This window comes from Cavia porcellus, unplaced genomic scaffold, assembly GCF_034190915.1.
Source record: "Cavia porcellus strain 051 isolate PalLab524CR breed Dunkin Hartley unplaced genomic scaffold, mCavPor4.1 scaffold_38, whole genome shotgun sequence".
Taxonomy (NCBI): Eukaryota; Metazoa; Chordata; class Mammalia; order Rodentia; family Caviidae; genus Cavia; species Cavia porcellus.
In genome coordinates this window covers 10,885,212-10,906,462 of record NW_026947521.1, presented here as the reverse complement: position 1 = coordinate 10,906,462, position 21,251 = coordinate 10,885,212, and the positions used below count along the sequence as shown (strand labels likewise).

At 39.3% G+C, this 21,251-nt stretch overlaps 1 protein-coding gene across 2 annotated transcripts; it reads left to right on the top strand.

Annotated features, from left to right (window-relative positions):
* Window positions 1–155: 155 nt before the first annotated feature.
* LOC134474787 (uncharacterized) lies at window positions 156–19,897 on the top strand. 2 transcript variants are annotated; one of them, XM_063243478.1, is made up of 11 exons: window positions 156–283; window positions 657–795; window positions 1,781–1,851; window positions 2,225–2,363; window positions 3,349–3,419; window positions 3,793–3,931; window positions 4,917–4,987; window positions 5,361–5,499; window positions 6,485–6,555; window positions 6,929–7,039; window positions 14,678–19,897. In XM_063243478.1, exons 1-10 carry the CDS (start codon window positions 156–158, stop codon window positions 7,032–7,034), a joined length of 1,074 nt encoding a protein of 357 aa, XP_063099548.1. In that variant the 3' UTR covers window positions 7,035–7,039; window positions 14,678–19,897. The 2 variants fall into 2 exon arrangements, with proteins under 2 accessions (XP_063099548.1, XP_063099547.1); XM_063243477.1 differs by having other exon boundaries at window positions 6,929–19,897.
* Window positions 19,898–21,251: the final 1,354 nt, after the last annotated feature.

The following is a 21,251-nucleotide window of genomic DNA, read 5'->3' as shown; positions in this document are numbered from 1 at the left end:
GGTCGGTAACTTAAGTAGTGGGGAGAGGGTGTTATTTTGTAAGGTGTGGGCCATTGGATCCCTGCGTCAGCAGTTCAGCTAACGGTGTAGACACAGCACAGAGGTAACTATAAACCATACGGAGGTGGAGCATTATAGCTGTGTCCACTACAGTTATGAAACAAACACCAGGGATGGGCAGGTTATTAATAAACACTTTTGTTAATTTTCAGTTGACAGAAGCACAAGATCAAGGTACAAGCTCTGTGCAACATGATGAAAAAATGGAAGAACCCTTAGACAGGTATGGCTTAACCAAATGACTTGAGCATCTATCAAGGAAATCAGCAGCATAATATGAGACATATTGCAGTTATATAAGTACTAAATCTTCATTAGGCCAGGGGAAAATTCTAGCTTTGATAAATGTACCTGAAAGGAGTAATTTAGGGGAGCAGAAATAGTACAGTGAGGAGAGAGCATGTGCTTTCCACGTGGAGCCCTGTGTTCACTCCCAATAATGCCAAAGAAAAAGTGTCAACAAGCACAATGAGAAAAATCTTACCTACCAAATCATCTACTTTTTCTACCTTTTAAAATTGTGAGTACTCTTTCAAAGGTTATGTGACTTTTTTAACAGATCTGTGCAAATAATTATTTTGAAATCAATATTTTAGGATTGAATTGGAGTATTTACGCCTAAAAGAAAATGTGAAAAGCCTCGAAATGGAGATTTTGAGCCTGAAAAAGAAAATGAAGAAACCAGCAGGAAAACTTGAACGAGCTTGGAAACACTTGTCAAATGACAGGGAAAGTGTAAATGACCCCTGTGCCGAGACATTTTGTGTACCCCAGCCTGGCCTTGAATTTACTGTGCCTCTCCAAGGTGGTCTCATGGTTACACTAACCCTGTTGACTCAGCCTCCTGAGTGACAGAATCACAGCTGTGTGACACGAAGCCCAGCTTCGGATTTAAATTTTGAGAGCTCTTCTGACTAAATTGTCAAGACTGCACTTGACCTCAGGAAACTTTTGCCTCAGCTTTCCTACAATATCAAACTTTATCAAAACAGAAAACACAATAATACCTAATAGGAAAGATTTTATAGAGCTCCCACTGCCATTGACTGGTGGAGTTGGAACTCGGGCCCAGGCATGCTGGTGTCTGTCTAGATACTGTTTGTCCAACAGTTCCTGGAGACATCTAGATGTTACTGCAGTGTCATTTCTGTATTATTATCATTGGCATTGCTCTTAGTCATATAAGCATTATTCATATCATAGTTGATAAATAGTACTTGGAATCCATAAAGTAGGATGTGATGCGTGGAATGTAAAAATACAACTAAAAGGACAGCACAAGTAAAGGGACTTCCTCTTTCTCTCCATTTTACCAAAACTTTCAGTTTTATACTTTCCTGCAAAAGAGTTGTCTCCCCCAGTTGCCCAGGCTGGTCTCAAGCATCAGCTTACCAAGCAGCCAGGAATGCAGGTCCATAGCACTGTGCTAACCTTCTAGTTTTGTCAGTTTGAGGACCTGCTAACAGGTCTAAAATCAGGAATATAATATGTTTCAGACCTAGAGCTGGCGTCGGTAACTTAAGTAGTGGGGAGAGGGTGTTATTTTGTAAGGTGTGGGCCATTGGATCCCTGCGTCAGCAGTTCAGCTAACGGTGTAGACACAGCACAGAGGTAACTATAAACCATACGGAGGTGGAGCATTATAGCTGTGTCCACTACAGTTATGAAACAAACACCAGGTATGGGCAGGTTATTAATAAACACTTTTGTTAATTTTCAGTTGACAGAAGCACAAGATCAAGGTACAAGCTCTGTGCAACATGATGAAAAAATGGAAGAACCCTTAGACAGGTATGGCTTAACCAAATGACTTGAGCATCTATCAAGGAAATCAGCAGCATAATATGAGACATATTGCAGTTATATAAGTACTAAATCTTCATTAGGCCACGGGAAAATTCTAGCTTTGATAAATGTACCTGAAAGGAGTAATTTAGGGGAGCAGAAATAGTACAGTGAGGAGAGAGCATGTGCTTTCCACGTGGAGCCCTGTGTTCACTCCCAATAATGCCAAAGAAAAAGTGTCAACAAGCACAATGAGAAAAATCTTACCTACCAAATCATCTACTTTTTCTAACTTTTAAAATTGTGAGTACTCTTTCAAAGGTTATGTGACTTTTTTAACAGATCTGTGCAAATAATTATTTTGAAATCAATATTTTAGGATTGAATTGGAGTATTTACGCCTAAAAGAAAATGTGAAAAGCCTCGAAATGGAGATTTTGAGCCTGAAAAAGAAAATGAAGAAACCAGCAGGAAAACTTGAACGAGCTTGGAAACACTTGTCAAATGACAGGGAAAGTGTAAATGACCCCTGTGCCGAGACATTTTGTGTACCCCAGCCTGGCCTTGAATTTACTGTGCCTCTCCAAGGTGGTCTCATGGTTACACTAACCCTGTTGACTCAGCCTCCTGAGTGACAGAATCACAGCTGTGTGACACGAAGCCCAGCTTCGGATTTAAATTTTGAGAGCTCTTCTGACTAAATTGTCAAGACTGCACTTGACCTCAGGAAACTTTTGCCTCAGCTTTCCTACAATATCAAACTTTATCAAAACAGAAAACACAATAATACCTAATAGGAAAGATTTTATAGAGCTCCCACTGCCATTGACTGGTGGAGTTGGAACTCGGGCCCAGGCATGCTGGTGTCTGTCTAGATACTGTTTGTCCAACAGTTCCTGGAGACATCTAGATGTTACTGCAGTGTCATTTCTGTATTATTATCATTGGCATTGCTCTTAGTCATATAAGCATTATTCATATCATAGTTGATAAATAGTACTTGGAATCCATAAAGTAGGATGTGATGCGTGGAATGTAAAAATACAACTAAAAGGACAGCACAAGTAAAGGGACTTCCTCTTTCTCTCCATTTTACCAAAACTTTCACTTTTATACTTTCCTGCAAGAGAGTTGTCTCCCCCAGTTGCCCAGGCTGGTCTCAAGCATCAGCTTACCAAGCAGCCAGGAATGCAGGTCCATAGCACTGTGCTAACCTTCTAGTTTTGTCAGTTTGAGGACCTGCTAACAGGTCTAAAATCAGGAATATAATATGTTTCAGACCTAGAGCTGGGGTCGGTAACTTAAGTAGTGGGGAGAGGGTGTTATTTTGTAAGGTGTGGGCCATTGGATCCCTGCGTCAGCAGTTCAGCTAATGGTGTAGACACAGCACAGAGGTAACTATAAACCATACGGAGGTGGAGCATTATAGCTGTGTCCACTACAGTTATGAAACAAACACCAGGGATGGGCAGGTTATTAATAAACACTTTTGTTAATTTTCAGTTGACAGAAGCACAAGATCAAGGTACAAGCTCTGTGCAACATGATGAAAAAATGGAAGAACCCTTAGACAGGTATGGCTTAACCAAATGACTTGAGCATCTATCAAGGAAATCAGCAGCATAATATGAGACATATTGCAGTTATATAAGTACTAAATCTTCATTAGGCCAGGGGAAAATTCTAGCTTTGATAAATGTACCTGAAAGGAGTAATTTAGGGGAGCAGAAATAGTACAGTGAGGAGAGAGCATGTGCTTTCCACGTGGAGCCCTGTGTTCACTCCCAATAATGCCAAAGAAAAAGTGTCAACAAGCACAATGAGAAAAATCTTACCTACCAAATCATCTACTTTTTCTAACTTTTAAAATTGTGAGTACTCTTTCAAAGGTTATGTGACTTTTTTAACAGATCTGTGCAAATAATTATTTTGAAATCAATATTTTAGGATTGAATTGGAGTATTTACGCCTAAAAGAAAATGTGAAAAGCCTCGAAATGGAGATTTTGAGCCTGAAAAAGAAAATGAAGAAACCAGCAGGAAAACTTGAACGAGCTTGGAAACACTTGTCAAATGACAGGGAAAGTGTAAATGACCCCTGTGCCGAGACATTTTGTGTACCCCAGCCTGGCCTTGAATTTACTGTGTCTCTCCAAGGTGGTCTCATGGTTACACTAACCCTGTTGACTCAGCCTCCTGAGTGACAGAATCACAGCTGTGTGACACGAAGCCCAGCTTCTGATTTAAATTTTGAGAGCTCTTCTGACTAAAATGTCAAGACTGCACTTGACCTCAGGAAACTTTTGCCTCAGCTTTCCTACAATATCAAACTTTATCAAAACAGAAAACACAATAATACCTAATAGGAAAGATTTTATAGAGCTCCCACTGCCATTGACTGGTGGAGTTGGCACTCTGGCCCAGGCATGCTGGTGTCTGTCTAGATACTGTTTGTCCAACAGTTCCTAGAGACATCTAGATGTTACTGCAGTGTCATTTCTGTATTATTATCATTGGCATTGCTCTTAGTCATATAAGCATTATTCATATCATAGTTGATAAATAGTACTTGGAATCCATAAAGTAGGATGTGATGCGTGGAATGTAAAAATACAACTAAAAGGACAGCACAAGTAAAGGGACTTCCTCTTTCCCTCCATTTTACCAAAACTTTCACTTTTATACTTTCCTGCAAAAGAGTTGTCTCCCCCAGTTGCCCTGGCTGGTCTCAAGCATCAGCTTACCAAGCAGCCAGGAATGCAGGTCCATAGCACTGTGCTAACCTTCTAGTTTTATCAGTTTGAGGACCTGCTAACAGGTCTAAAATCAGGAATATAATATGTTTCAGACCTAGAGCTGGGGTCGGTAACTTAAGTAGTGGGGAGAGGGTGTTATTTTGTAAGGTGTGGGCCATTGGATCCCTGCGTCAGCAGTTCAGCTAACGGTGTAGACACAGCACAGAGGTAACTATAAACCATACGGAGGTGGAGCATTATAGCTGTGTCCACTACAGTTATGAAACAAACACCAGGGATGGGCAGGTTATTAATAAACACTTTTGTTAATTTTCAGTTGACAGAAGCACAAGATCAAGGTACAAGCTCTGTGCAACATGATGAAAAAATGGAAGAACCCTTAGACAGGTATGGCTTAACCAAATGACTTGAGCATCTATCAAGGAAATCAGCAGCATAATATGAGACATATTGCAGTTATATAAGTACTAAATCTTCATTAGGCCAGGGGAAAATTCTAGCTTTGATAAATGTACCTGAAAGGAGTAATTTAGGGGAGCAGAAATAGTACAGTGAGGAGAGAGCATGTGCTTTCCACGTGGAGCCCTGTGTTCACTCCCAATAATGCCAAAGAAAAAGTGTCAACAAGCACAATGAGAAAAATCTTACCTACCAAATCATCTACTTTTTCTAACTTTTAAAATTGTGAGTACTCTTTCAAAGGTTATGTGACTTTTTTAACAGATCTGTGCAAATAATTATTTTGAAATCAATATTTTAGGATTGAATTGGAGTATTTACGCCTAAAAGAAAATGTGAAAAGCCTCGAAATGGAGATTTTGAGCCTGAAAAAGAAAATGAAGAAACCAGCAGGAAAACTTGAACGAGCTTGGAAACACTTGTCAAATGACAGGGAAAGTGTAAATGACCCCTGTGCCGAGACATTTTGTGTACCCCAGCCTGGCCTTGAATTTACTGTGTCTCTCCAAGGTGGTCTCATGGTTACACTAACCCTGTTGACTCAGCCTCCTGAGTGACAGAATCACAGCTGTGTGACACGAAGCCCAGCTTCTGATTTAAATTTTGAGAGCTCTTCTGACTAAAATGTCAAGACTGCACTTGACCTCAGGAAACTTTTGCCTCAGCTTTCCTACAATATCAAACTTTATCAAAACAGAAAACACAATAATACCTAATAGGAAAGATTTTATAGAGCTCCCACTGCCATTGACTGGTGGAGTTGGAACTCGGGCCCAGGCATGCTGGTGTCTGTCTAGATACTGTTTGTCCAACAGTTCCTGGAGACATCTAGATGTTACTGCAGTGTCATTTCTGTATTATTACCATTGGCATTGCTCTTAGTCATATAAGCATTATTCATATCATAGTTGATAAATAGTACTTGGAATCCATAAAGTAGGATGTGATGCGTGGAATGTAAAAATACAACTAAAAGGACAGCACAAGTAAAGGGACTTCCTCTTTCTCTCCATTTTACCAAAACTTTCACTTTTATACTTTCCTGCAAAAGAGTTGTCTCCCCCAGTTGCCCAGGCTGGTCTCAAGCATCAGCTTACCAAGCAGCCAGGAATGCAGGTCCATAGCACTGTGCTAACCTTCTAGTTTTGTCAGTTTGAGGACCTGCTAACAGGTCTAAAATCAGGAATATAATATGTTTCAGACCTAGAGCTGGGGTCGGTAACTTAAGTAGTGGGGAGAGGGTGTTATTTTGTAAGGTGTGGGCCATTGGATCCCTGCGTCAGCAGTTCAGCTAACGGTGTAGACACAGCACAGAGGTAACTATAAACCATACGGAGGTGGAGCATTATAGCTGTGTCCACTACAGTTATGAAACAAACACCAGGGATGGGCAGGTTATTAATAAACACTTTTGTTAATTTTCAGTTGACAGAAGCACAAGATCAAGGTACAAGCTCTGTGCAACATGATGAAAAAATGGAAGAACCCTTAGACTGGTATGGCTTAACCAAATGACTTGAGCATCTATCAAGGAAATCAGCAGCATAATATGAGACATATTGCAGTTATATAAGTACTAAATCTTCATTAGGCCAGGGGAAAATTCTAGCTTTGATAAATGTACCTGAAAGGAGTAATTTAGGAGAGCAGAAATAGTACAGTGAGGAGAGAGCATGTGCTTTCCACGTGGAGCCCTGTGTTCACTCCCAATAATGCCAAAGAAAAAGTGTCAACAAGCACAATGAGAAAAATCTTACCTACCAAATCATCTACTTTTTCTAACTTTTAAAATTGTGAGTACTCTTTCAAAGGTTATGTGACTTTTTTAACAGATCTGTGCAAATAATTATTTTGAAATCAATATTTTAGGATTCAATTGGAGTATTTACGCCTAAAAGAAAATGTGAAAAGCCTCGAAATGGAGATTTTGAGCCTGAAAAAGAAAATGAAGAAACCAGCAGGAAATCTTGAATGAGCTAAGTATATATTTTTCTTCATTTTGGTTTCTGATCTCTGGGCTTTAGCTAAGATGAATAAGTTAGTGTATTATGTTAACATACCAAAGAGGATAGTAACCTTGCTTTATCCTTCAATAAACATGGTGTTTACTTTTCTCTTATTTCTGAGACAAAATACTCAACCCTAATAATTCAGGGAGGAAAGATTCATTTATCTCAGAGTTTGTGGAGGGTTCAGTCCATAATCATCTGGCTCAAGGGCAGAGTGACATGGCAAAGGGGCAAGAGTTCCACTTGACAGGAGACAGCAAGAGCTTCATTGAGCCAAAGAATAAAGAGTAAGCCTGTTTCCCTCCCTTGTATTGTAATCAGACTACCACTCCCGAGAGTGGGTATAGCATTCACACCATCTCCGTGCCCTCTTGTACAGGATGAGCATGTTTACACAGTGAGGACATGGAGCTTCTGTTGAGTCACTTCCTTAAATGTCTGAATTTCTCAAGTTAAAACAGAGTATCAGCCACTGCAACCATTATCAGTCATTACAGGGCTCATGGATTAAACAGTTCAGCCCAAGAATAATTTTTCAAGAGTATAGTTCATAAAAATCAAGCAGTGTTCAGGCAGTTTGACAAAGACAGATAGTACTCAAAGTAGTGATATGAATTTAAAATTCCAAAGCCTATTTGTATCCCGTGGGGAAATGTTGTTATATGGTCTTCTGCATGTGAACACACTTGAACAGGTTAAAGAAAAGCTGTATTTCTTTTCTTCCCTTTCTAAGGACACTACATTTGTTGTACTTCTGAGATTAAAAATTAAAAATTGCTTCACAGTGTTCCTTTTTCCTCATTAAAGAAAGGAAAATAAAGTTTTAATACCAAATTACTAAGCATACAGAAGTACCTGTTTTAGAACCCAGTAGTTGAAATCTTTATATCTGATTTTGAGTATTAAACCAAATAATTTTGTTGCTTTTCAACTATTATTTTTCATGTGCTTTCCATTCTTTCATGTCTCCTAACTGATCAGAAAGTCCAAAGAAACCAGTTTTCCTCCTAGTAATAACCTACAACTGAAAGGAACTTTAGAAAGCCTTCTTCCTCAGTCGTCTCAACATTTATCTTCTATTCAAGCTGATCATCTTAGCACTGTTATTGATAAATGAGCCTCATTATTTGTGAGAACCTACTAGGGGGCTAATTTCTGATTAATTTTTTTTCTTCTTGTCTGTTTTTTTTTTTTTTTTTCTTTTTCTTTTCCTTTTTATCGGTACCGGGAATTGAACTCATGACTGCCTGCTTGCAAGGCAGGCACTTATGCCGCTGAGCTAAATCCCCAGCCCTCTTCTTGTCTGTTTTTAAAAACTTCTTTTTTTCCCTCCTTGTACATGAAACTTATGCTGGATTGTAGTAAATTACCCCCAATTTAGTAGTTTAAGACAGTACTTATCTTCTGCCCAACGCTAGGGCTTGAGAGCAGCTTGGTGAGGACAACATGTCTCTGCTCCCCTAAGCTCATTGGTGCAAGCTGGAGGCTGCAGATCTGGAATATCGAGGGCTGGTTCACTGATGGGTGTGAGTGTGGTGGCCATGGGCTGGAACCATATCCGAGACAGGCAGGTGCTCTAAGTGTCTTCCTCCGCATCTGGTCAACAGTGTGAGACAGCATTCTTCGCCTAGTTTGGGAAGCCACAAGACATCACTTTTAGCACACACTAGTCAGTAGAAACAAGACAAAGGTTGACTTACATGTTATCTAATAGAATATTGTAAAAAACATGTCCTAAAACCAGTACACTTTACAAACCAGCTATAATGTTTTTTTTTATTTAAAGAGAAAAAAGAAAGGAAACAAACAAACAAACAAACAAAAAAACAAAGCAGTAACAGGGTACAAATAATACAGAATTTCTAGAAAAAAATATACAGTAAGAAATCACTAGTTAATAGGTTATACATTGTCATCTTAGAAACAGTTGTCCAAATTATAAAATTAAAGCACATAAGTGGACATTCATACAGTGAGATTGCAGACAGTTCCATTCAATGATCCAACAAAAGCTTAGTAATATGGTTTTCCATTCTACACCTCAAACATACATGCAGTTATATCCCTTAGACCACCTTCCTTTCCTCTCTTTTTTACAATAACAATTGCACTTTTTGGGGTTTTTTTACTCCCACAGTTCTTATTACTTTTTTTGAAGAGAATAAAACCTAATGTAACTAAACAAAACAGAGTCGGTTAGAACAAGAGGATGGGCATAGTACATGATGCAAAAATAGAATATCAGGTGATCAAAAATGGTTACCATTGTGCCTCTTGCTATTTTTAAAAAGATACTAAAATCGAACAACCCAGGTTAAAACCTTTGCAATTAACGAATGAAAATATCATATGGCTTCAAACCAATATGGTTGGGAATCATAATTACCGCATACTTTTATGTATTCTTATCATTTCTTATACTAGGGAAACTATTTGGTATTAATACATGCGAGTTTGATTTATTTCATTTATGAGTATGGTCTCAAGCTGCGTCCATTTATTTATAAATATCTCAATGTGATCATTCGTTATAGCTGAGTAGTACTCCATTGCATAAAAACACCACAATTTTTTATCCATTCCTCAGTTGATGGACACTTTGGTTATTTCCAAGATCTGGCTATTACAAATTGTGCAGCTATAAACATGGGTTGACATATATCACTGTGGTATGATGCCTTCAGTTCTTCTGGGAATATGCCTAGAAGTGGAATAGCTGAGTCAAATGAGGCTTCCAGTCCCAGATTTCTGAGAAATCTCCAGACTGACCTCCACAATGGTTGTACTAGTCTACACTCCCACCAAGAGTGCAGGAGAGTTCCTTTTTCCCCACAGCCTCTCCAGCATTTGTTGTTGGTGGTTTTCTTGATCTTGGCCATTCTTTCAGGAGTGAGATGAAACATCAGTGTTGTTTTAATCTGCGTTTCTCTAATGACCAGTGATGGTGAACATTTTTTCATCTATTTATTTGCCATTTGCATTTCTTCATCTTAAAATTGTTCATTCATCTCAGATGCCCATTTTTTGATTGGATCTTTGAATTTTGGGGGTCTGATTCTTTCTAATTCTTTATATGTTTTAGACAGAAGTCCTTTGCCTGAGGGGCAGTTCACTAAGATTTTTTTCCCAGTTTGTGGGTTTTCTTTTCACTATGCTGGAGATTTCTTTTGACGTGCAGAAACTTTTTAATAAGAGGCAATCCCAATTATTGACTCTGGGAAGTATTTCCCGTGCGGTTTGAGTCCTGTTTGTGAATTCTCTACCTACTCCTATGTCTTCAAGGTTTTTACCCAATTTGTCTTCCAATAGATTCAGTGTTTCTGTTTTAATATTTAGATCTTTGATCCATTTAGATTTTATTTTAGTGCATGGTGATAGACATGGGTCTAGTTTTAGTTTTCAACATATGGAGAGCCAGTTTTTCCAATACCATTTATTAAATAAAGAGGCTGTTGTCCTTCCAGTCAACATGTTTGGCCCCTTTATCAAAGATAAGGTGTTTGAGTGTTTGTAGTTGTGGTTGTATCTTCTAATCTATTCTACTGATCTTCGGCTCTGTTTTGGTTCCAGTACCTTGTTGATTTTACTAGTTGCTTTGTAGTATAACTTCAAGTCAGGGATTGAGATACCTCCTGCCTTGCTTTTGCTCCTTAGAACTGTCCTTGCTATTCTAGGTCTCTTCTCGCTTCAGATCAATTTTAGGAGGGATTTCTCTAGATTTATGAAGTATGTTGATGGTATTTTTATTGGGATTGCATTGAATCTGTATAACAGTTTTGGGAGAATGGCCATTTTCACAATATTTATTCTTCCTATCCATGAGCAAGGGATGTCTTTCCATTTTCTGACATCATCTTCAATTTCATCTTTCAGTGTATTATAATTTTCCCTGTATAGGTCTTTCACTTCTTTTGTGAGAGTAATTCATAAGTATCTCATTTTTTGGTTGCTAGTGTGAAGGGTGTGGCCTCCCTTATTTCTCTGTCTGTGATTTTATTGTTAGTGTATAGGAATGCTATTCATTTTTGAGTATTGATTCTGTATCCAGCTACATTACTGAATTTATTTATTATATCTAGGAGTCTTTCAATGGAGTTTTGGGGATCTTCTATATAGAGTATCATGTCATCTGCAAATAATGATAATTTAACTTCTTTTCCTATCTTAACGCCTTTTATTTCTCTCTGTCTAATTGCTCTGGCCAATATTTCCAGTACTATATTAAATAGGAGCGGTGATAAGGGACATCCTTGTCTTGTGCCTGATTTTAAAGTAAAGGCCTTCAATTTCTGGCCATTTAATATGATATTGCCTGTTGGTTTGTCATAGATGCCCAAATTATATTGAGGTAAAGATCATCTATTCCAATTTTCTGCAAGGTTCTTATCATAAATGAATGTTGGACCTTATCAAAAGCTTTTTCTGCATCTACAGAAATGATGTGATTCTTACTTTTGACTCTACTAATATGGTGTATTACATTTATTGACTTACATATATTGGACAATCCCTGCATACCTGGGATGCATCCCACTTGGTCATGGTTTATGATTTTCTTGATGATTTACTGCATCCTATTTGTCAATATTTTATTAAGGATTTTTGCCTCTGTGTTCATGAGGGAGATTGGTCTGTAGTTTACTTTTTCAGTTGGGTCCTTCTCTGGTTTTGGTACTAGAGTAATATTTGCTTCTAGGAACGATTTAGGAAGGATTGCTTCCCTTTCAATTTCATTGAAGAGTTTGAGGAGTGTTGGCATTAGGTCTTCTTTGTATTTCTTGTAGAATTCTGCAGTGAATCCGTCTGGGCCTGGGCTCTTCTTTGTAGGTAAAGATTTAGTTACGTTTTCAATTTCATTAATATAAATTGGGTTACTCAGTAGTTTTACATCTTCATGACCTAGCTTTGGGACTTTGTATGCTTCTCGGAATCTTTCTATTTCCTCTGTGTTATCAAACCTTTAAGAGTAGAGGTTTTTGAAATAAGTGTTGACGATCTTTTGTATTTCTATAGCGTCTGTAGTAATTTCGCCTCTTTCATTCCTTATTGCATGAATTTGAGCTTTTTCTTCCCTTTTTTAAAATAAGGTTGGCTAGGGGCTTATCGATTTTATTTATTCTTTCAAAGAACCAACTCTTTGATTCATTGATTTTTTTTTGGATTGCTTTTTTAGTCTCTATTGCATTGATTTCTGCTGATTTTAATAATGTCTTCTCTTTTGGCTTTGGGCTTGACTTGCTGTTCTTTTTCTAGATGTTTGAGGTGTAACATAAGGTTATTTATTTGTATTTGTTCTGTTTTTCTGATGTGGGAACTCAGTGCAATAAACTTTCCTCTGAGGACAGCTTTCATTGCATCCCACAGATTCCAGTAAGTTGTATTTGTGTTTTCATTTGTTTGCAGGTATTGTATAATTTCTCCTTTAATTTCCTCTGTGACCCACTGATTACTCAAGAGTGTGTTATTCAGTTTCCATGTGTTTGTGGGATTTTTGCAGTATCTTTTATCATTAATTTCTAATTTCATAGTGCTATGGTCCGATAGCATGCAAGGGATAATTTCAACCCTTTTGCATTTATTTAAATTTGTTCTCAATGATGGGGCAGATAGTGGAATGAAGGGGAAAAGTAGAGAACCAATGGCAGAAAAACAGCATAGCAGAAATGAGGCAGAGAAGGTTGGCTGTAATCTCTAAAATAGATAGCATTGATACACTAATGAAAAGAAACACAGGCAGAATAGATCAGGAGATAGGGTCCATCAAGATGCTCTGTGTATTTTGGTGAGAGTGTAGACTGGTACAACCTTTGTGGAGGTCAGTCTAAGATTTCTCAAAAAGCTGGGATTGGAAGTCCCAATTGTTCCAGCTATTCCACTTCTAGGCATATTCCCAGAAGAACTGAAAGCATCATACCACAGTGATATATGTGCACCTATGTTTATAGCAGCATAATTTGTAATCGCCAGATTTGGAAACAACCCAAGTGCCCATCAACTGAGGGATTGATAAAAAAGTTGTGGTACTCCACAACACTTCTATATAAGGAGTACTACTCATCTATAAAGAGGGATCACATTGAGATATTTATCAATAAATGGGCGCAGCTTGAGACCATACTCATAAGTGAAATAAATCAATCTCACATGTGTGAATAATATAAGAAATGATTCAAATATATAAAAGTATGTGGTAATCATAATTCCTCATTGTGTGGCCTTGAAGCCTTATAAAACTTTCACTCATTAACTGGAATGGCTTTATTCTGGGCTGCTTGATATTATTGCCTGTGATGAAATGAACAGCTATTTTGAAAATAAGATATCATAATAACTAGTGCTGATTTAATATCATCTTGTTTTGATGTCCCACCAAACTGTTGCTCTTCTGTCTCCATTGGTTTTATCATGTTGTATCTTACTGGATTTTATTATATGTGATAGTATAAACAAAAATTTTTATAGGCAAAGAGATAATATAGAAACCATTGTTCATTTTCTGTTAGCTGGTTCTAAATACCCTGTAATACTTTCATTCACTTGAATGGTTTCACACTGTTTTGATATGTCTGATGCTATAGTATACGAAGTTATATTCAAATATTTCAAGGAAAAAGACACTATGGTAACTACTATTAAGTCAGATTATTTGGTGGTGAAGCAGTAGGTTGCTTTGACCTGTATTGTTATTTTGCTATGTCCTCTTTTACCTCAATCTCCCCCTCATTCATTAAAAAATTATTTATTTATTTTTATTGTTTTATTTTTTTTAATTAAGGGGAAAATAAAAAATTAGTAGGATGTATTATAGCAACTTTTTTGATTTCCTATTAACTTGATTTAAAGTCCTGTATTACTCCCACTATCTTGTTTTGACTCATCAGACTCTGTTCCCCTCTGTTTGATAGTAACAGGTTTGAGAGTATAGGCAACTACTTTGAAGGCAATAAAATTCACTATGATGCCCATTCTGGTTTGACTATTATTTTTTTTAAAGTCCTGTAATGTTTACAATGTTTAGGTTTTATTAGTCTTGTTCTCTACTGTTTTGTTCAAATTAATTATACCTAATGATATAGGCAATTCTTTTTAGGGAAGCAGGTGACATTATGGTAACCATTGTTGATAACCTTGTAGTCTGTTTTTACATCATGTACTATGTCTATCCTTGGTTTTGACTGACTGCTTTGTTTTGTCATATTTGGTTTTGTTTTCTTCCAAAAGGAGAGTAATAAGAACTGTGGGAGTAATAAAACCCAAAACGTGTAAAATGTTGTAAAAAAAGAGAGAAAAAAAAGTGCTCTAAAGGATACAACTGCAAGTGTATTTATGTGTGTTAGATAGATGACCATATTACTGACGTTGGACCATGGAACACAACTGTTTGCAGTCTCACTGTTTGAATGTCCACTTTGTATGCTTTAATCCTGTGACTTGAGCAACTGTTTCTAAGATGACAATGTGTAATCTATTAACTGGTGATTTCTTACTGTTTTGTTTTTTTTTTTTGTTTTGTTTTTTTTTTTTTGTAGTCCTGTATTACTTGTACTCTTACACTGTTTTGTCTTGTTTTTTTTTCCTTTTAAACAAATTTTAAAAAATAAAAATAAAGAAGAGCCTGGAGCAAAATATTCCAAGCCCTGAAAGAAAATAACCTCCATCCCAGATTGATGTACCCTGCTAAACTCTCTCTAGAAATTAATGGAAAAACAAGATGCTTCCAAAACAAAGAGGAACTTGGAAAATTTGCAACCACCAATCCAATTCTACAGAGAATACTGCAGGGCATTCTAGAGACAGAAAAAAGTACTCGGATTCCAGGAACAGTGGCAGAGAGGCCTCAATGCATGGAGCAGAAAACAGAATAAAGAAATAAGCAGATAACTGATGGCAAAAAAAAAAGCATAACAGAAATGAGGCAGAGAAGGTTTTACTCAAAACTGATCCAATTGATAGTATCAAGTCTGAGAGTATAGGCAACTACACTGAAGATAACAAGACTCTACAATGCACATTCTGGTTTGATAACTGCCGGTTTCTGAAGTTCTATACTATATACAATGTTGTGTTTTTATTATATGCTTATATATTCAATTATACTATGTGTGATGATATAGCCAATTCTATTGGATATAACAAGAGACAACACAGGAACTATAGTAGAACTCATTGTACAACGGTCTTATGTCTTTTTCTTTCCATGTGTTTATAGGAATATGTTTTGTTTTGCTTTGTTTTGTTTCTCCCTCTAATATAGAAAGGATAGAAATACATGTTTAGACTCATGCATGTGTAGAATCTATAAACAGTTTACGAGAACTGGTCTTATGACACATAATGAAATGAACAGATACTTTGAAGAAAAACAGACCCTAAAATACCCAGTGCTGATCCCGGAGTGTCATAATGTGACACCCAGCAATAGTACTATTCTTTGTTCAGAGTGATATTAGCCTGCTTGGGTTTATTCAATCTCAACATAATTGAAGATATGGATACCTGCATGTATGTTTAAGTGTATAGGATTGATAACCATATTTCTAAGTTTTTGTTGGATAGTTGAACAGAACTGGTTGCAATCTCACTGTTTGAATCCCCATTTTATATGATCCACTTTAATATCTTGAATAACTATTTGTAAGAAGACAATCTGTAATCAATTAGTGATTTCTGGTTTTTTTCTTTGACATTATGTATTATTTCTATGCATTTTCTGTTTTGTTCAGTCTTTCTTTAAATTAAATTAAAAAAAAAAAGACACTACAGTACCCAGTGCTGATCCCGGAGTGTCATGATGTGAAATCCAGCAATTCTATTATTCTTTGTTCAGAATGATTTTAATCTGCTTTAGTTTAATCTAAACATAAATGAAGATATGGATGTTTAAGTGTATAGGACTGACAACAGTGTTACTAAGTTTTTGTTGGACAGTTGAACAGAACTGTTTGCAGTCTTGCTGTTTGAATTCCTACTTTACATGTTCCATTTTTATATCTTGAACAACTATTTGTAAAACAACAATATGTAAACATCAACTAGTGATTTCTTACTGGTTCTTTTCTCTCTGAACATATGTAGTATTTCTACCTATTTTCTGTTTTGTTTAGTCTTTCTTTAAAATTTTTAAAAAGTTGAGTGCACTAATATTTGATGCATATATGTTTATCTGTTTATGTTTTATTATTTCCTTAACCAATATGTAGTGAGCTTCTTGGTCTTTCGATCAGTTTTGCCTTGAAATCCACTTTATCTGAAATTAGAATAGCTTCTCCTGATTTTTTCTGGGTTCCTACTGAATAAAATATTTTTCCATTACAAAAAAACATGCCACTGAAAAGGTGGGAAAGTCTTCTGCTGTTCTTAGCAATGATTCAGCTGTGCCTGATACTGTCCTTGAAAAAGAGCAGTGATTGACAGGAAAGAGCAACCACAGGTGGGACAGATTGTATATTGATAAGGTGATTATTAAATTGTCATCCATCAGCTGGGTGACATGCACATGCCACAGTCCTGCTCTTTCCACATAAGCTGCAGCTCTGTATGGCAGGAGCAGTGTCCATAAAGAGACATGCTGGCTGCTGTGCCCCCTCTCCACATAGACCTCTCCACTACCAGGTCAGGTTCAGCACGCATGGGCCTCTCCCAGGTCACTCTCTGTGTTCTCAGAGGCCAGCGGTATCCTGACGCCAACTGCTTCCCATCCTCAGGATTGAGATTACAGCAGACTCACGATGAAGTCTTGGAAGCCTCAAAGGCCTCAAAGGTGCCTCTTGTCACACAACCTGAGGCACAAGGAAACCAGTAGCATTCTTCAATTCACAGTGTGAATATAGCCCCAACTTCATGGGGACACCACCTGCAAAGCAGGGCAAGTCTCACGTGGCAGACAGGAGATGTTGGTAGCATCATCACCCTCAGTCCAATACAGGTGCCTCCTCTGCAGTGGCCCCTGCAAGTGACTGCACACAGAGGGAAACTTTCTTGCAGCAGAGAGCTTTCCAGGTCACAGGGAAAGCTAGCACCTCCCTGTTTGTAACATATGCCCTACCCTGTACTGCTGGGTGTGACCTCTGTACTACTGTGTGTGACCTCACTACTTCTTAATGTTTATTCAAGACCTTCAAGCTGTTCTAAAAAATAAAAATCCAAGCCATGCAATTAGGTTTTCCTTTATTTTCAGTTAATGAATATAATAGCATACCACTGACTTCAAAGGGAAAGATTTCCAAATAAACAGCCACTGTCAGTAAGTTCTAGCAGAGGGGGCAACTCATGGGCACATTGGGCCTGGATTAATGACAAAGGAGTTTAATCAGATGCCCAGGAACATTCAGAAATCAGATTTTCACTGCATCCCTAGAAGCACATCTGGTACACATTTTTGTCTTCAGAAATAGCAAGCAAATAACAGCAATAGAGAGAGAGAAAGAGATGAGTGCTGTGGAGCTGTCAGTGAAGGGCAGCACAGCACCACAGGACACAACCCATCTCTGAGTCCCAACAAGAAGGGCATCGAGGACCCTCACCCTGCACCTGCCACATTAAAGCTAGTCCCTTGTCTAGAGCATGCCCAGCCCTCACTGCAGAGACAGTGGTTATGCAGAACTGTGGGCCTCTTGGAAAGGACACGGCTCTCTCCTGAGGGTGAGCCCTGAGCAGCAACAGCAGCAGGCACCATTCAGTGTGGAACATGTGCAGCTTTTCTGTGTAAGAGGAGCAGGGGCTTTATACACGGGGGGACCTCTGAACCTCACATCCCATTGTGAAACTCCCAGGGTTACTGTAATCCTTTCCCAACTATTAGAAACAACTCCAACAGCTGTATATTAAATCATGAGACTTTGTCATGCTTTGTTTCACCATTTTCCCACTGCACATTTGGGCTTTTTTGCATGATAAACCAACAAAAGCATTTTTTGAGACAGGGTGTCACCATGGAGTCAAGGCTGACCTGAAACTCAGTAGGGGACCAGGCTGGCCTCAAACTCATGTTGATCCTGCCATCTCTGCCTCCAGTGTGTGGGGATTGTAGACTTATAATGGTCATATGACTGTGTGATGAGGAGTTTTCTGCCTCACTAGATTGTGAGCCCTCAGCTTTGTTTCCAGCTGTGTATTTCTGTTCTGAGGGAGGATGTAATGCAGTGGGGAGACTTCAGCATTTGTCAAGTCACTGAAGGAAAGAGCCTCTGATTTGCACTCAGGCTTCATCCACACAATGTTCCTGAGCTTCCCATCAGCTGTGCATAGTCACTTCCCTTATCTAAGGTTTTTCTGTAGTTCTTTTAATAAATCCCAGGCAGAGAAAAGAAAAAAAGCACTATGTGAGGAGCACTACATCCTGGGCACATTCCACCCCAGAGGGCTGCGTGACCAAGGGTGTGGCCAGAAACAAATGCCACAGTATGCACCAGGGACTTCCCAGAGCTCCTCAGTGACCTCAGAAAACAGAGCTGCTCTGAGAAAGGCTGGAGTCCCCACCCACAACCCACAAGGACACTGTCCCTGCCCAGGAAACTGGAGCTTATGGGACCCTCTGCAGCCACTGACCCCAATGTGGGATGGAAAGTCTCCAGCTCATGCTGGAGGAAGGTAAAGAGTTCAAAGACTCCGAGCCACTGAGGGGCAGGTCACAAGCCTGACAGCTGTGTGTGTGTTTCCCCAGGACAGGGAGTCTTCATCTCCCTCCCCTTACAGGATACTTAGGAAACTAGTAAGGTCTTCAGAGCTGGGAGACACAAAGCCACTATGTGCCCACAGAATCCACTGGAAACAATGCCAGGCACTGACCACCTTCAGACTAAGTGTGGTGTGTAGCTCTATATGCTGTGCTGTAACCCATGATTGAAGAGCAAGCCAGCTCCTTGTCTTCACCAGTAACTGCACTGGGCTTGGCTTCCTGCGGCTGTGGCTGCATGGGCAGCATTTAGAGGGTGAGGGAGAGAAGGTGGTCTGGGTGTTCTGGCCTTTGACAATATTCAGCATGCTCTGACATCACAGCTCAACAGAAATCCAGTAAAGAAGTGGCAGATTTCTCTGGGCATGAACAGTTATATGAGCACAAGCTAAGCACAGAAGACACCAGCTGAGAGGAAGGTACAACAAGCCTGTGCAAGATCTCTCTTTGTCCTCTTCCCCGACACTGTCACCTGCTCTGCCTGTCCAACCCCTCTTCATGTTGTGTTTGGGAAGGAGTGGTTGGCGTGCTTGAAACTGAGGAAAGATTCATATGCACAGGAGTCCCTGCTTCACACAAATCCCAAGTCAGCGCTGCCTCTGCCCACTGTCCTTGCTGGATGGAGACTTCTGCATAAAGCATAAGAGCCCATCAGCCTCATGGCTCCTACAGGATCCTAAAGCCAGTTTCACCTAAAACCTTTCAAAGCCTGTGGCACCATCAAAACCTTAGATCTCGTGCTTACTGCATTGAGCACTGAGACACCCTGGCACACTCCAGGCAGAGAAGGGGGAGAAGTGCATCCCTTTTGCATCCCCAGTATGTCTGAGTAGGTCAGCACTGTCTGCTTGAGCAGTTCACCAGGAACCACAGCATGTTCTGCAGAGAGAATGGTGACTCCTGTTGTTGCCTTGCACTCTCAAAACCAGGATTCCTGGCATGCTTTTCTCAATGATCTATGGGCCAAACTAGATCATTTTTTCCCCAAACAATCTATCCAATCCTTATCAAATATTGTAATTTCTTTTGTAATACATTTGCTGCCTCTTGTCTTGTGAAAAAACAAAATTTAATAGTAATTACAATATTTAATATGTTTTCATCACTAATTTCTTTCAGTTGACTGATAATAAATTTTGTGCTAATATTTGCTTATGCCTTTGTGACAATCTTTTTTTATGTCTTATACATTTCATAGTTTCTTCCTGGCAATGATATTGTAACTATATGTGTAGCTGTCACTTTGAGATGCATGCATGTCAGGATGCAGAGAAGTGAAAGAAGGGAAGAAGTGCTTTTCAGGCACAGTGGACAGCTGGCTTTGGGAGAGGGGATCAGGGTAGAGGGCACAGGCCACATGAGCTGTGCTGTGACACAAAGTCCCTCTTTCCTCATCCCTCATCTCTCCAGCCCCTTCTCCTCAGTGCAGGGCAGTAGCAGGGAGCTCTGTGGCAACAGGGTGGACTCAATGAACAGCTGCTCAGACTTTCTGGGACACCAGAGCCGCCTCCTCTAGATCAGAGCAGACATCTCCACCTTCTGCATGAATCAGACCTTGGGTTATCAGCTGGCCTACAGCTCGGGTCCTATGGAGCATCTGCCTCACACTATGTCTGCCTCTGAAATCTCCATTCAGTGCCCCAGGCAGCTGATTGAAGGGGGTGATGCACACTGCCTGCCTTGCTTGCCCTCCAGTGGCCATAACTTCCTACTGCTCTGTGGGAAAGAGTCACTGTCCCCACACATGTGGTGATGGCAAAAATGTCCCTTCTGCTGTGATCTCCATGTCTTCTTTTTGTCAGCCAATGCCCACTACCCATGATTCAGCTGTCACCTCCTGAGAACACCTTGCCCTCCTCCCACCAGCTGTTCCTTGCTGGTTCATCTCAGCTCTTCCACAAACAGTGAGAAACAGTCTTCACCATGTGCTTGGTGCCATCATCTAAAGTTGACCCTCTAGCTGTGTCACACAGGTGCAGTGACACAGCTCAATTTTGTATACATAGTCACTAATTTTAAGCACCTGAGTTCTCTATTCCCAAAATTGACCACCAAATTTGAGGATATAAGAAGGAACTTACAAGAGTGTTTATTGAATAAGAAAAGAGCTCTTAATGGTTACCAAGAATGGAAAGGAGTCCACCATATTTTAGTTACAGCACCCTTCTGTGGATGGAGGGGTGGAGTTTTGCATGTCAGGGGTGAGCTCAAAGAGAAACTGCTTTTCTTGCATTTATTGATCTCTACAGATCAGGATGGCAGAGTGGAGAACAATGGAGAAATGGCTGCTTTGATTTTTGGGTGTCCAGATGCTTCAGTATAGCACTGAGTGAATGAGAAGGAAGCAAGTCTGTCCCCAGCATGGGCAAGGATCTGGAATGAGACCTGAAGCCCAAGAGAAGAAAGAAAAGCATAAACAACATCGTAACCCCTCTGACCAGGTAGACCTAGTGCATATCAGACATCACCCATGAAATGCCTCATACATTGCTGAAGCATGAGCATTGTT

Coding starts and splice junctions, on each gene's coding strand:
- LOC134474787 (XM_063243478.1), top strand. CDS start 156: ATGAAACAAACACCAGGGATGGGCAGGTTATTAATAAACACTTTTGTT. Junction 2,364..3,348: donor TGTCAAATGACAGGGAAAGT/GTAAATGACCCC, acceptor GTTAATTTTCAG/TTGACAGAAGCACAAGATCA. Junction 3,932..4,916: donor TGTCAAATGACAGGGAAAGT/GTAAATGACCCC, acceptor GTTAATTTTCAG/TTGACAGAAGCACAAGATCA.